This window comes from Lutzomyia longipalpis, chromosome 3 (assembly GCF_024334085.1).
Source record: "Lutzomyia longipalpis isolate SR_M1_2022 chromosome 3, ASM2433408v1".
In the NCBI taxonomy this organism is placed as follows: domain Eukaryota; kingdom Metazoa; phylum Arthropoda; class Insecta; order Diptera; family Psychodidae; genus Lutzomyia; species Lutzomyia longipalpis.
The window spans coordinates 2,823,903-2,840,067 of record NC_074709.1 but is presented as its reverse complement, the minus strand read 5'-3'; the positions used below and the strand labels follow the sequence as shown (position 1 = coordinate 2,840,067).

At 33.8% G+C, this 16,165-nt stretch overlaps 4 protein-coding genes across 7 annotated transcripts in view; all 4 read right to left on the bottom strand.

Annotated features, from left to right (window-relative positions):
* The window catches only part of LOC129794093 (GPI mannosyltransferase 3), a 1,193,052-nt gene that overhangs the window by 522,198 nt on the left and 654,689 nt on the right, over nucleotides 1-16,165 (bottom strand). The window lies entirely within an intron of this gene.
* Nucleotides 1-16,165, bottom strand: part of LOC129794120 (cytoplasmic tRNA 2-thiolation protein 1) — a 1,132,104-nt gene that overhangs the window by 522,198 nt on the left and 593,741 nt on the right. The window lies entirely within an intron of this gene.
* The window catches only part of LOC129794129 (plasma membrane ascorbate-dependent reductase CYBRD1), a 1,128,201-nt gene that overhangs the window by 522,198 nt on the left and 589,838 nt on the right, over nucleotides 1-16,165 (bottom strand). The window lies entirely within an intron of this gene.
* On the bottom strand, nucleotides 205-10,021 carry LOC129794294 (diuretic hormone receptor). The gene is made up of 8 exons (XM_055835084.1): nucleotides 9,998-10,021; nucleotides 7,571-7,687; nucleotides 3,131-3,254; nucleotides 2,850-3,051; nucleotides 2,525-2,618; nucleotides 2,359-2,455; nucleotides 658-938; nucleotides 205-584 (listed from the first exon to the last, which is right to left on the bottom strand). The coding sequence occupies exons 1-8, from the start codon at nucleotides 10,019-10,021 to the stop codon at nucleotides 258-260; spliced, it is 1,266 nt and encodes a 421-aa protein (XP_055691059.1). The 3' UTR covers nucleotides 205-257.

Genomic DNA, 16,165 nt, shown 5'->3' with positions numbered 1-16,165 from the left:
AAAGTTTATTTGAAATAAAGTTTCATTGAGACTTTTATATAGGAGAGTATTTTAGTATGTATGCCCTTACAGCCTTGTCTAAATTATGATGAGCTCTCAAGGAAGAAGGATTGAATTTGGACACTCTGTGAGAATGAAAAATAAGGTAAGAAGAAACTCTTTTCTCAATAATTTTCTTTAATTTTGAATTAAAGTCGAAGAAAATAACATTTTTTTTTATTATTGATCATGCAGAATAATACTGTCGTTTTGTTGTTTCAAACGTAGCGCAAACTCTGGCGGTTGGTTTGGCTGCGTTGGATGTTGCGCTGATCCTTCCAGCGTGCGAAACGATTTCGTAGCGCCAGCCGGACTTCGAAGTTGAGAAAGCAGTACAGGAGTGATACAGACAAACCCTGGGTACTCAGCAGTAGTGATCGCACAATGGCAAACACATACCCAGCAACACCGTCATCATTGGGCCCCGCCAGAACTACCAGGTACGTAATTCCCAAAAGAGGAGTCAACACAAGGAGAGCCTTTGTTGCTTTTCGATACTGTCGCGTCTCTACTGTTGTCGCTGAACGTAGCTTCGTTATGAGAACCTTTTAACGAGGGGGCGTATGCATTAGAAAAGCAGCCTTAACCGGCAAAGCATTTCAATTGTAAAATCATTACCCACATAACGCGCGAAAGGAAGATAGAATTGATGACTAGAACAGTGCACGCTGGCACCTGGAAGATGTAGTCAATTTTCGACTCTCTCATCCACGTACAATCGATCTCTAGCTTATTATTGGGGGCTGCTTGGAGGAAATGAGAATTGCTAGCGATTCCCTTGGCTGTTGCCCATGAGATCACAAAGATTGCAGGAGCACCCCATCCGATTGCGGCGTACGTGTTGAATTTTAGCCTATCCCTCGAGAAGGATTCAATCACCAACACGTACAGGTAGAAACCTTTAAAAAAAATGAAATTAAATTGAAAACTCCAACGACTAATTTCAACTATGTACATATTGGGGATTAAAGGGATAAAAATCTTGCCCTATTGCACAAAATCATAGAAATTCTTTTGCAAAAATATTGATTTTCCGTAAGAGATTGAAGTGCTATATTATAATCCATATGGTGGAACTTGAAAAACTCTCGAACTTCCCATTTCTTCGTATGTCTGTTTGTTTATCCCTACATGTTCCATTTTAGATGCAATGCGTGATATTTTCCCTCCTAAGACGGGATTTCTCTTACCATGCAGTGTTTGCATTATAATTTGTTTTATTAAAGTGTTCAAATAATTCAATTTGTGTTCTTCTGGAAAGTTGTTCTCTTTGATATTTGATTTTGATTTTTTTAAGTCAATGTTTTAATGTAATTTCTTAAAAGTTTTCTTATGCAAATAGTGGATCGTATTCTACAACAATGAAATCTTTGAAATCGATGAAATTTCAGAACAAACTGTAAAGATTTCAAGGATTTCTTGGTCGGTGAATAGGACCGAATATTTCAAGCTCTTGAAACGTATCTTATTTTTACTGATTTAAAGAATTTGTTCTGAAATTTAAATAGATGCCAAGGATTTCTTGGTCGCTAGATAAGATCGATTATGCCTATTTTACTGTCTAAAAGACTTTCTTAAATTTTGTGATCACAATCCGAATTATCTAAAGATCACACTTATTTTGTAGTCTAGAGATCACATACCTTTTGATCTAGCGACCTTAAGCAATTAATCTTGCGATCTCTAGCTCAAAAAAATCGCGATCACGTGATCCTAATTCACAAGATCGTGCGATCGCAATAAAATAAATTTTGCAATCTCAAATAATTATTTCTTAAAAGATCTCCAAATGCCATAAACTCTGTCTCTACCTATCTCCCTCTCTTCTTCATTTAATTAAAAAAATAATAATAAGCGACAATTTAAAAAAAAATCATGAAAGAATCAAAAAACAAATATTAATTAAAAATCTGGGGTAAAGTCAATTCAAACATTTCCCATTTCATTAAGAACTACTACAGAATAAATATTGAAATATGTTATATGCGATGATGTAGGTAACTCAATGAAATTAAAACACACACTCTCTCTCTCTCTCTAAACAAATAATTTTGGGAGTTGGTTTTCCTAAAATAAAGACATATCATGTGAGAAATGTATTTGAGTGTTTAAATACTACCCCTAAAATTAGCGTGAATGCGAAAATGTGCTGGAACCATTCAACGACCCAACCGCACTAATTAAGTTGGCTTTTTTCCTGCCATTCGCAAAATCATTTCCACACACACACATTTCCTCTAGCTAGAGAGATGTGTGAAGTGGTTAATGGTTAATTGTTTGTTATATATGTGAGGGGGTGGGACATTTATTTGAACGCACCTTCCACCAGCATCCAGAAGAAATTCGTTAGACTGAAGTAGTGGAATATTGTGACGAGTAAAATACACTCGGTCAGTCCCTGCTGCGGCGAGGAAATCTATAAAAATTGTTTAACGTAAAGTAAATCATGAAAATTCTTTAGATTTCCTTGATGGGGTGAACTCACCTGAAGCGACAGCGTTAGCATCCAGAGGAGAGCACTCATGATGTATGATGTGAAGAGATTGGCATGTATGGTATTCCGGAGACACCGGAGATCCCTGATGCGAAAAGTTGAGATATTAGTGATTTACAATCCCACGCCCTCATTGGAATCATCTCAAAAATTCATTTAAGATCTTCCCCCGCGCTCAACCCCGTGCGGCATGAGAAATTTTAATTAGACCCCAAACTCCCGCAAGGTTTTCATGGGGCATGAGGGAGCGAGGGAAGAAAACAGAGATGAAAATTTAACGCAAGACTTGCCCCCAAAAGCTCACAGCGAAACCCACCTAAAGTGAACGAAAATGAGTACGGCGAGGAGGAGAGAGATCAGACTTATTGTGTAGCCCACATAGTAGATAATCGTTGGGAGTTCCACGCTCAACTCAAACCCACCCTCAATGGACGAGGACACGGGCACATGGTGGCATTGATTGTAATTCGTGTAATTATCCCACTCTCCGTTGAGTTTACAATAGCGGGTGGCATTTTCTGCAAAAAGACAAAACGCCAAAGCATTAAGTCGACTCACTTCCGTAGAAAGGGATTGGGGGGGTGCACGGTGTCTTACGTCGCGTGTCATAGCGTATCCCTTGGAATTCCTTGAGACACGGTAGTGTGGCCCAAGTTCCTCGCTTTGTACGCGGCCAGCAGAGAATGGAATCGAATACGGTGGCACAGTACAAGTCGAGCGTCTGCAATGAGATAAGTCAAAATTTCAAAAATGATTTAAATCGCAAGAAATAAACTTTTTGCCTTCGGTAATGATCCTTAAAATTTATTGTTATATCTTTCTTTTGGAGAGTTTCAGAGCTATACTGCTTCTTGTTCGCTTGTGTCCTTTGCACATTAATATTTTAATGATAGGGCGCTTTAAAAAAATTTAATAAGGCAGATTTTTTAATTATTTGGAATATAGAATATATTTTGTCTTTTATTCTTTCAAGGAAAATGTAGGCAAGACCAGAACATTAATAAACATAAATCATTATGAGAAATAAAGGAAGATATTTGCTGAATTTAAATAGGATTATTGCGAATAATTTTAATGTGTATTTTTCTGGTCATTCATAAGTCTATAAAGGCCATAAGTAAATTAAGAAAAGAAAACTTAAAAATCTTAAATTTTTCTTAGGAAATACTAAGTTTTTTTTTATAAAGAAGCTTAAGAAATCTTAAGAATTCTTGAGAAAACTTAAGACTATCTAAATGGTGAATTTCACTCATTATTAATAATCTTCCACTATTTGAAAGCTCAAGAAAAACATAATTCTTATATTCATATAAAGAAAATTCTTCATTTTATGGAACTTTAGTTTTCCTTCCATGCATTATTTCCATCCACTATACAATTTTCTTTTGTGCCATCAATAAGAAATGGTCTTCCGCTCCTAACGTATAAATTACAAAGCTGCGAAGAGCAAAAGTTTCGCAGTATTCTTTTGAAAAATGTAACTCTTTCCTGTGTATGGGCGAGTTTCCGTATGAAAATCAATAAAAGATCACTCGCTCTTGTTTGTAACTTCATCCCCATAATACTTTTGCTAAATAATTCAATGATTTTCCTCTTTCTCAAGCATCATCAATCCTCAATTCAGCACTTTTTTTTCTTCACGATGAAGAAGAGAACTCATTTAGAATATATACTTCACACTTTCACCATTCCACAGAAAGCTTTTCTTCTTGTTTTTTTTTTCTTTGAAAAGAAAAAAAGTAAAATCGGTGGGTTGATGGTGATGTCATTACCGGGGATGAAAAGGAAATTTATGTGCTTGAAAGGGGTTTTCCAAAAAGTTATACATACATATAGGCAGAATGGCCCAGCCAGGTGAGCGTAGTGCGAGCTCACCTTTTGTTAATTAATTCACTATTAACGAGGGATTTTCCTCACGGGCGGATATGTTCCTTACTCATTAACAAACTACGCAGGGAGATGCTGCTTGACTTGATAAACACAATTAACATTTTAATTATGTCCTACGTGAAATATTTTATTAATATCCTTGAGGGTCCCTCTATGTCATATTTTTTTGCTCCCCAATCGCACGTAAGAGCACCGAGGGGGTGGCTTTTCGATGGCCCTGTGAGTATACTTCCCATCGCGGGGATACTTTATGGCTCTATCGGTGCCAGAAGGGTACTTAAAAGTTTCCTTTGGCACTCCCGTAATTTTTTTTTCATGCTCTGCGGAGCATTTTATTGACCATTGAGCTCTTTAAAGGAGCCATCCAATAACTTTTGACAGCTTCTCGCTCTTTCCACGCACATCTTTCATGTTGATTGAATTATTTCTCGACAGTGACACACATAATTAAATTCTTCACGGGGGGAAACATCACTCCATCTCACAACATACCTCCATTACACAGCACAGGAGGTAGTATGTACTTTAAAAGTCTGATGAGGGAATTATAAAATTATTTGAAATCGTAAAATTCATCATTGAAGAATTTTGTATTATACTTTATTAATGCCCATAAACTTACTCAACAAGGATTAATTTCTCAAAATATTCTCATCTTTTCTTCCACGCTTCTTTCATTGCTCATAAGACTTCCCCCGCATAAGGTTTCTCTTTGGCAAGAAATAAAAAAGTTGGTGAATCCCCGTGAACTCTCATTTAAAAGAAAAGAATGAGAAAAAAACTTTCCCTCTCATTTACAATTTAGAAGAGATTTTGGAGCTTTTGGCTCTTTGTGCGTGGAAAGTCCCACTTTTGGGTTATATGAGAAGTGCCCTCGCATAATTTCGATTTAAATGCATTGGATTCTATTCACGAAAAGGTATTCTCCCTGGCCTGACAAATTAATAATCGATATTTTCACCTATTCAAACCACAAATTAGAAAATTTATAGAGGAGAATGGTAGTCGTGGTATGTGTGGAAGGACCCTCCACTCTGTAATATGTTGGTGTTATCGGAAACTGATGGAATTCCATTAAAATATCAATTAAATTGACATGGATGGAATTTACAACAAAACTATGCTCACCAATCAGTAACACAAGCCCCCCTATTATGCACACATTGATCATATTTCCAACGAAAACTTCATTCTCTATAGATATGAAAACTTTTTGAGGTTCAAAGAGATAATCTGATGATTCCTCATCAACGAATATATTCTCCCATCTTTCCAAGTTATGAAAATGTGCGGCGGACATCGTGTCGAAAAGGGGAGAATTGATAAGAAAATTGAGTGAAATTGAGTTTCTTTGCCGGCATGGGTGTAATAGACACTATGTTCAGTCATCCAAGTAGAAGTTTCAAGATAAATCGATTCAACTTTCCTCCCTTTCTTGTCTTTTACTCAATATGCAAAGATTCTGACGTTGCCTCTTTGCGAACATGACGTCCAACATAATCAGCAAATTTTCTCACAAAGGACATGTTGACCTTAAGTAATGAGCACATGCTACTAATTGCTTGGTCAATAGAACTTATATTAAATTAATTATAAATAGAACATTCTTAGAGAAGAAAAATTTATTTATTATTTTTAATAGTTTATTTGAAAAAAAAATCTCTTTTTGACTCAAATAATAGTAACTAACTCATATTATTCTTTTCACTTCCTGATTCATTTTATATTGCTTCAGCTGTGTTTGTGTAATTGGAGATGAGCTTTTGTGAATTTCAAATGCATAAAACGTTCAAAAGAATATATAAAATGCAACAAATTGCTAGCTTTGAAAGCTCTAAAAAAATTCAACACGTAATCCTTTGATGTCTAACGCGTAGATTTCAGTGCATATTTGCATTTACTTTTTAAATCTTTCATGAATAAATACCACACTTGGATGACAGTTTGTTATTAAATTTTCCATGCGTGCTTTGAGAGCTTTCAAAGAGCATAAATTCTTTGAATTAAATTTGGGAAATTTATTGGAAAAATATAACTTATTTTTAGTAATAGCTATGTTTGAGCATTAAAAATTTAACAAAATCAGTTGCATTTAAATTTTCTAATTATTTTCGATTGAAATTCACAAAATATAAATTAATTTTTTTATTACATTTGAAAATATTTTATTAAAACAATTTGAACAAAAAAGCCGCGAACATTAATTAATATAGTATCTAACTTTCCCATTTATTGTACGTGGGCACTACATATAGGGGTGTATTAAAAAATAATTTGCATTGAAAAATCCCCTTTGGCATAATTTTGTTTCCCAGAAATTTATGGAACCACATTTCCCTAACAATCATGACTGGATGTAAAAAAAAATGTATTTTAAAAAAAATCAAAACGAAAATAAACATTCCATATTTTGTGCGGTTTGTAAATGGAATTAATTTAAATTTATTTTTAATTTTCTTTTATTAAAGAGCTGCTTGAATTCCTCGTACTTTTTAATGGAAAGAAAATATAAAAAGCTCTTTTCTTTTGCAGAGAAAAGTTTTTAAATCCTTTTTGTATTGTACCTGTGTTCTAAGTAGTCTTGTAAGAACAGAATCAAGTCAAATGCAAAAGGTCAAATTGAGGCTATTCTGTCTTGTCTAAAATATCTATAAAAATAATTTTACAAATCAATCAAACAAAAAATTGGCTAATGTTCAGCTTAAGGTTTCCAAAGGTCTTTCTTGAGAAAACCATAAAGAACATTCTGAATATTTAACTGGATATGAAGAAATAAATATTTCACTGGCCTAAAATCACACAAGAATGTATTTATGCCATGATTTAATTATTCCATTGAAGATAATATACACAGCAGTATCGTTGAATGTAATTTATTGATTTAAACATGAGCAACGTAAATTCCTTATGTCTCTTCACATCTTCCACCACTCTCTTGGTAAAGTCGTAGAAGACGACACCCAAGGAGCACAACAGATGTTTTTGGAAGGGAAGAAAAAGGTGTTGGCTGTGGGGGTTAAAGGAAGAGGGAGGAGTAGGGGTGAAGACAATTACAATAGAAGAGGAATTCCTCGCAATAAATTGTATAAGCCATCGATGGAATTTCAACACGATTTAGCAAGTATACAAAAGATCTCTGCTACTCACCTCCTCCAATTCCTCAAAATGCGATTTAATCAGGCATTTTAGCTCGATACTATTGTTAACGGCTTCGAGAATATCCTCAGGCAGGGAGATGTTTTCCTTCAGAAGTGCCACTGTGACCTGTCGGGAAAATTCTCACTGTGGAGAGCACATTTCACCAATAGAGATCAACACGAGGACACCCATATTAGGGGGGAGTTTGGGAAAGGGAAATTAGAGATTTAGGGCATCCGTACAGAAAGGGAAAGCAATTAATTGTCTTTGGCAATAATTGCTGTTAATGACGAAAATTTCCTTGCTGTGTGTATGTCGCTCGAAAATCAACCTCTTTGCAGTATTTGACTATGATGAAAGGATACCCCGAGGCTCTCTGCGTCTCTTTCACAATCCTGACATGCTTTTAATTTTAAATAATATGGGTATGTTAATGTAGATGTAGGAAATTTTACAAAGAATAAATTTCTTTATTCTAAAAAAATTTAATGATGTTTTTCAAACAAATTCTTTGCGAACTGAATGGTAAAACTTGGAATAAGACAAAGTTGAAATTGAAGTTTCCGCGGGTTCACTAACCCTTTACTTTTCTTAAAAAGAAATTTTATTATTAGACGTTTTTTTGACGTATTCTCAGAGATCGAACAAGTAATTTTGATAAAGCAAAACGTCGCTAGAAGCTACAATAATTGTTCAAAATTACAATTATTTATGACAAAATTAATTATTTCACATTAGAGAAATTCAAAAATACAACTCAAGTTTATTTTTAACTGTCAACTGTGGACTTATGAGATTTTTTTAGCATTGTAATCATCTACAAAGAATCCCAACATTTGTCCAACTTTCCATACCCACATCTCTCCCTTCAAAATTAAAAAAAAAAATACTCTCACAGTCCAGTCGCAATGGACAATAATAATTTCCATTTATGCCCCAAAGGAGCTTAGAGACATCCGACTGAATTTTCCTTCCACACAGTTTTATTCTTTTTAAAAGTTAGTGCGGGAAAAGCAGTGCTTCAATGCGATTCCCAACCCTCATTATATTTCTGTGTACATTTTATTTTTAACATGACACATAAAGTTTGTTGAAAAATTTCCTGCAAAATCTTCCTTTCTGCAAGCTTTTTTTTCCTGTCTCTCTCGCAATGAAAACTTCCGTGGTGGGAGTGCTTTCCAACCCTCCCCCCATGCCAGCGTTTCCGCAATGAACAAAATGAAAAATCGTGGGAAAACGATCACCCATCTTAAAGTGAAACTCCCGCCCACAACGACTGAATTGAGATTTTATATTTTCAACGGGGGAACATTAGTAAACACATTGGGTGCGATTGAAGAGCAAATATTCGGGTATAATATGTATGAAAGTGAGGGTAGATAGCTGTGAAATAAAATTTGCAAATATCCCCCGATAAATCTCCTGGAATGCCTGGAATACATTTCGCCGGGAAACTAAATGAATCACTTTCGATAAATTGGAATTAAATGAAATTGAATAAAGTGATAAATATACAGAGATTTTTCAACTTTGATTTTTTCCCCAAATATTTAGTTGAGCTACTAAGAGCCTGGAGGCTATCCTGATGTGTGAGGAAGGACACAAGGCAAATGAACCAGAAGAAATTACTTGGAAAATCTATGCAATGCGGTGTTTATTTTTAATTACAAAGGTTGTCTTGCAAACAGGATGTGTAAACATTTCACCTCTTTTCCTTTTAAACATCTAAATTTCTTAGTATACTATTTGCAATTAAGGACATCATTGAAAGAAAATGAAATATTTTTTAAAGAAAAAGTAATTAGCTATTAAATTTCCACAGAATCAATAATGAAGTTGTTTTTACGATTTTTTCATGTGGAACAAAGAATTTCCAGGGACATTTCTGACCTAAAATTGTAAATTTATTCTCAAATTCATTTTGAGGAAATTAAAAGCAATTACAATTTACCTAGAAAAACAAACTCCAAGTAAATGAAAAAATATATCAAGAGGAATTGGAAAGTGAGGAAACTCAAAAGGAAACTTACCCTTTAAAAGCCTTTAAATAAATATTGTCATAAACTTTTGGCTTTGAGATCAATGCCTAAAAGTTTAAAGACGAAATTGTGGAAAATGCCACTAAATAACACTAAAATCCAAGGTCTCCTGAAGCTTTTAAAGCTCAAACTTTTCAATTCACTTGAAGTGATTTCATTCCCGCAACTATATACAAAAAGCTCCATTAAGCTCTTTCAACAAGCTTAACAAACAATTGAAATAGAAATTTCAATTAAATCCGAAACTTCTCTTTCTCTCAGAGAAGTTTTGTGGTGGAACTTCGACAAAAAGCCAGACATTCTTCATATAGCATAGTACAAAACAAAACAACCCTGAAAGCTCGCATGGGACGACGAAAAAGTCAAGAAAGTGTAGCAAATTGAAACACAGACTAACCAAATTGTCCCGAAATTCCCTCATTTAGGATCCCATATGAGCCATGTGTGGGGGATACTGCCATAGAATGAATGAGACTTTAAAATAAACATCATGGGAGAAAGCAAATTTTTCAACCCTTGATGCTAGAGCACACAAAAGTGAAAAGTTTTTAGTTTGCTGCTCCGAGATGTGGGTGGAAAGGGTCGATAGAGACACACACCGGACGCTTGTTCGGGGTAAAGAAGACAAGTAAAGAGTAGCTCAATAATGGATGAAGCTCTTTTTGCAAATACACATCGTTGTGTATCAGAGTGGTAGATCAAATACAAGAGGTAGCATTTAATGATTTATTCATGCACCCAAGATTGTAACGACGATGACAAGCTGAAGGAAAAGACTTTGTAAGCCCCAGGATGCATCTCATTTGACGATGACTTTCGTATTATATGGTGAGCACATGATGAAGATTTAAAAAGAAAACTGGGTACGAGACTCCGGCAACAAGTAAGTCAAATTAATTCTTCACGATTGAGTAAATTACGATGTGCTTTATGGGGTGGATCCATTTCTCTCATCTCCACGATGGGAATGAGTTTTAGGTATAGGTACACATACCGAGAAAATGGGGAGAATGAATTGATTTTTCTCCACAGAAATATTGCTCATGGCATCACCCAGGAAGCAGTACGCCTGAATTTCACAAAGAAAAAAATGTATATAACAGGGGTTTTAAAATAAAAAGCCATGAAAAGTGATATGGGGTTGATTTGCTGCCACGCTGGTGGAGGCATTGTATTGGAAAACAAATTTGATTTAGGAACAATGAATAACATTTTGCAAAATAAAAATTTAATGGGAAAAAAATAAATGAACGATGTTGTTTGGCTTCAATGATGCGATTTTATTGAGAGTTTTGAATTTATTTTAATGTCGCAATATGCATTTGAATTTAATTGAAAGCTCCAGTTGTGTAGGATGTCTCTAAGCTAGAGACATAGCAAGAAATTCTAAAATACATGAATTTATGATTTAATTATGATTTTAGATGAATCTAATTGATTAATTGTGTTGAATTGGGAATTTAATTTATTTATTTATTTCAATAAATGTTTCATTATGATTGTTCTTGAGAAATGTCTTCTGTGAAATCATCCACAGAATAAATATCATGATACAAAAACCGAATGTTTCATGTAGTCGCGTAAATATGTTTAATCAACTCCCAAAGTCTTTCAAAATTAAAACAAAAAATTTTAAAATTCTGAGAAAATATTAAAATCAATTCGAAGAGCTTTTTAAAAAGCTTTGTCTACTGCACGTTATTTTACCCGAAAAATCAATACCTCTCTATCACAATTTAACAAATTGAAAATTCGTGGAAATCATACCTACTCTAAAATAATGAAGACTTAATCTTAATAGCCTTTATGGTTTCATGAAGAAAAATCCAATTCTCTAAACTTTCTAACAAGCTTTTTCCTCCAACAAAACTTTTCACCCCCTTAAATATTTTGCTTGTGTATTTTTTTTAAATTTTTTCTGCAAAAATATGTACCTCTTGCATGTCACGAAAAGCCGATTATTTTGTCAATCTTCCATTAGGCTGCGTAGCATAAATTCAATTAATGTCAAAAGAATTTACTAGAAAAAAAATGGAGCCAAATATTTGGACGACAAATAAAATAATTAGAAATCTGCTCTCTCGATATATTTGCGGTATTAAGCCCAAAGCTCCTTATAGCACTTAATCTCCGTCGACTTGCTAAATACTTAGTTATTATTCTTTCTCTATTTCCTCGCATGGTGAAGAAAATATAAATCAAGAATTAGGGTCGGTAAACAGAATTTCCAAGAGAGAGAGCTTGAGCTAATCCAACGCGAATTGAGGACAAATATGCAGTCAATTTAAATCCCAGGATTTCTTAGGAAAACATGAAAATCTTAACTGAGACATTCTTCTTCATAAATTGCGTCCTATATATTTTATATTGTATATAGTAATGTTTTTCAAGATTCATGCTGTGTAAGGCTTCCTTACTAAAATACCCCTTTATTGGATTTAAACATCTGGACTCGCTCGCACAGAATTTGAAATCATGTTGAAATTTCATACGCCTTTTATGTATAATATATATGAAAAATATTTATGCAGAGGTATACACCACCCAGAAAATTCGGTATTCTCCCTCATATTCCCGCATATGAATGAAATGTGGGGCGAAATGTGGATGCCTGAGTGAGAGATTCCACTGAAATAACTCTGCTTGAGGTACTTTGATAGAAACGAAGGGACACACAGAGTAGGGAGGCTTCCCCTAAAATTGCACATGAAATGATGTGGAAGTGAGAAAATGACCAAATTGTACATGAGTTGGGTGAGGCAGGATGGGCCTCGAGTGACTTAATTAGAGGAACTTTTAATGGGAATTGTGTGGTGAGGTAGGAAAGCCCGCATAGACCGCCCAACTCAGATTCCCATCTGTAAATTCACGCACAAATGCATAGAGCACCTGAATATACATAAATTCCACAGGTAGTGAACACTGAGGAAAATGTTACATTGCTGAGGACATTTGAAGAATAATAAATCAATTTTATATCTCTTAAAAGTACCACAATATTGCAAAATTTCATAAAAACAAATATAGGGTGGGAAACGTATTGTTTTATTCCCAAAATCTGTGTTAATTATAAGCCTCTCGATCTCATCAAATTATTGTTATGTTTATGATATTGATGGCAATGTTATAAAAAATATTTATTGAGCTCATCAAACAGAATTACATTCATTTATTTATGTAACAGGTAATAAAGATAACGATAAGCGAAGATGAATGGGGTTGTTGTACTTGAATAAAATGAATGAAACGTGTAAAATAATTTCTGATTGCGTCCTTTTGTATGTAGAAAAAAATTCTAGATAGAAACAAAATAATTCTAAGTATAAAAAAGATTTTCACGAGCGTTTAAGAAAAATTCCTCAAATCGCATTAATTGAGTTCAATTTGTACGAATTCATTCTCTATAACTGTGCTTCTATTTCTCTTATTTTAAGAGAATTTATGGGAATCATTGCGGATTTGCCTCAGTGTTTAACATAATGCTCAAAATGCGATTTTAATAGCCAAGATTTTTCTCTCAGTGGTACACGAGTTTGTTTTGGAGTTTTCCTTTTTTCCAAAAAAAAAAAAAGTACATTCGCGGTGTATTTTTGAGTATATAAATGTATTGATTTCTACGGTAAACGATTATTAATTTGTTTTATTCTCCATGCTTTTTCCCATTGTTGTATTGAAATTGTGAAAATGAATTCACATGCTGGTTTTATGTTTTGATTAATTTAATTTCTGTGGTTACACACAGAATCATGGTGAAAACTTTGGTTTTTGTGGAAGTTTTTGAGAAGTTTATATGGTTAGAAATGCAGGGAAAATGCACAAATTAATTATATGAAAATGAAGTGATGAATTCCATGAAAATGAAGCAATAAATTCCATGAAAATATCCCCACAACTTCCGGCCATAAATAAACAAAGAAATATTGCAAAAGAGAGAAAGGTATGAAACAAAGAATCTTCTTGTGATTTTCACCAAAGAATTCCAAATAATTTTCACAACATTGCGGCACGTCTGTTGACCAAAACACATGCCTAAAAGCTCACTCAGGGGATTGGGTGATTATTATACAAAAGAAATGGTTGAAGAGATGACAGGAACAGAGAGTAGACCACGAAGAAACACCCCCTCAAGGCATTTTTCTGATATTTCGCAAGGTGAAGAAAGCCAGCCAAAAAAAAAAGGAATTCCAATGGGAATAAGGGCGCAGTATGTATACACGTAGAAGTACTTCCCTATATATTTGAAACATTTCACCTTTCTCTTATCTTTCCTTTTCTTCACCATCTTCTACCTACTTTCCCTTCGATTAGGCTAATAGAAAAAATGTGACTTTTCAGTCAAACCCTCACCCTGAAAATACCGGTATGGGAGTTGATTAGAGTTCTACAGGTGGGGGCGGGGGCTGTAGCAAGAAAGAGCAGACTTCTCTGTTACTCTGTGATTTTGAGGAGCATTTAGACGGGAAGGAAATTAAATTAAGGATGATAAAATAGGCAAACACACACACACACACCCCCGGAGGGTTGTGCAAGGAATTAGGATGTCTCTAGGAGGCACATGGTTTGAGGGGAGCTTTTCATCACACAACAATTTGTGGTATTTCTTTTATTCGCACGACATTCTTATTTCTCCCCACCCCCAATGCCTATTCTTGCGTTTTATGCGCGCCTAAGGGTATCACTGAGAAGAAATACATCCAATTTTTTCCATACACAAAAAAAATCTTCATAAAATCTGTATGGAGAAAACCATTATTTCGGATTATTTGCCTGTAAGGAAAATTTGAAACACAATGGGGAAGAATTGTAAATAATTACTTAAAACTGTGTGGACGGAAACTGCGGTTGAGTGTACAAGAAGACAAATTAATGATATTCTGGTTTCCATAACTTCATCACTCAAACCCAAAATGTATTTGAATTTTCTGACAGGCAAGTGGTTTGGGGGGTGAATTCAAATAAAGCCACCAGAACATGAAGTCGAAATTGGCTTTTGAGTAAAATGTTTCCAACCAAATACAGTTTGGGGTATTTCAATTACATTTATTAATATAATATTGAATAGGAAAGACCCCTTGCAATGATAAATGTCAGAGGTGTGAGGAAATAGGAAAATACATATGTATATGAGTAGTGTGAATCATTTTGCAACTTATGAATAAATGAATCATAACACAATTTGGATTTTGTGGCAAATTGTAATTGAAGCAACAAAATGGTGGGGGAAGGATTTAAAGGAAGAAGGGATCCCAAGGAGCATAAAAGAGGTGACATAGATATAGAGGTTACAAATGAGTTTGGAGAATTGTTTGGAAAATGATTGAATTACCAATTTTGGAAGACTACAAACTATATTATGTGAATGGATTTCTGAAGTAGTTTAGTCAATTTGGCCGTTAATTTAATTGTTTAATTAAAATTTGTTTGATTTGATTAAATCCACATATTTCCCTACATTTTCACTCCTAATAAAAAAAATGAAAATTAACTCTTATTCTCCATAAAACATGTTTCTCAGTTGAACAAATAAATTATGCCAAAACATGGAAGTTATATTATCCTGCTCAAAACGTAATGATTCAATTTAACTTCCACATTTAGTGAAACAGCTCTGAGAAGTTCTAAGACGCTGCCGGTGTTTTCAGACATAAAGCACGAGCTTTCAAGTGAAAATAAATTATTTAATCTAATCGTGCTTCGAAGTAGAAAAGACACGCTTTAATTAATCCTCAAATTAAGTGATGAATTCCAAGAAAATCCAAAATTATTCCAAGTTATGAATTCTCTATCAAGTGATTTAGCTTTAAATGTTTTTTTTTTTAACTATTTGAGAACCAATTGTTGGGTCATCTGATGGCTCAAACATAAAATATATAAATGACTTTAAAAAGTCTCACTATGAGTAAAATATCCTCTAATTGTAGGTAAATGAAGTAAATGAATTAAATGAATAGAAAATGCAATAAAAGTATTAATATGAATTTGAAAATTAATTATTTGACACAATAATGAGAAAAACATTTTTTTCCGAGTTTAACAGACTTATCGGAAGCAGAAAACGTTATTAAAAATGAAACATTTCACCCTTTTTACCCTTAAAAAATATTTTCATAAATAAACGAATCGTGAGCTTTTAAAAAAATGAAGAATATGGTAAACTTTAGAAATCCAATATTTAATTTGAAAAAAAATGTCTTTCAAAATCAAAAAGAATTTTCTTGTCAAAAAAGTTTATTAAATAAACCAAAAAATAACAATTAAAAATATGCCAAAAATTTATGTATTCCCGGGGTAATTCTGAGAAAATTCTTGCTTTCCAGTTAAATACGTATGCAATGCATGTATTTGTATAGGTATATTATAGGTCAAAATAATGTTTTAATCCAGTACAAGAGAGGTATATAATAATGAGCTAAAGTTGAACACACTACCAATGTGTAATGACCCTTAGAAAAAATATCCCACCCTCATTTTTTTGCTATTGAATATTCCCATGTGAAATTAAACCTCATACATGTGTTGGAAAATTCACCATAAAAATTCAAATGAAAATTGCATGCAAAAAAAA

Coding starts and splice junctions, on each gene's coding strand:
- LOC129794294 (XM_055835084.1), bottom strand. CDS start 10,021: ATGAGGGAATTTCGGGACAATTTG. Junction 3,255..7,570: donor ATTTTGAGGAATTGGAGGAG/GTGAGTAGCAGA, acceptor ATCTCATTGCAG/ACGCTCGACTTGTACTGTGC. Junction 2,619..2,849: donor CTCATTTTCGTTCACTTTAG/GTGGGTTTCGCT, acceptor TTTTCGCATCAG/GGATCTCCGGTGTCTCCGGA.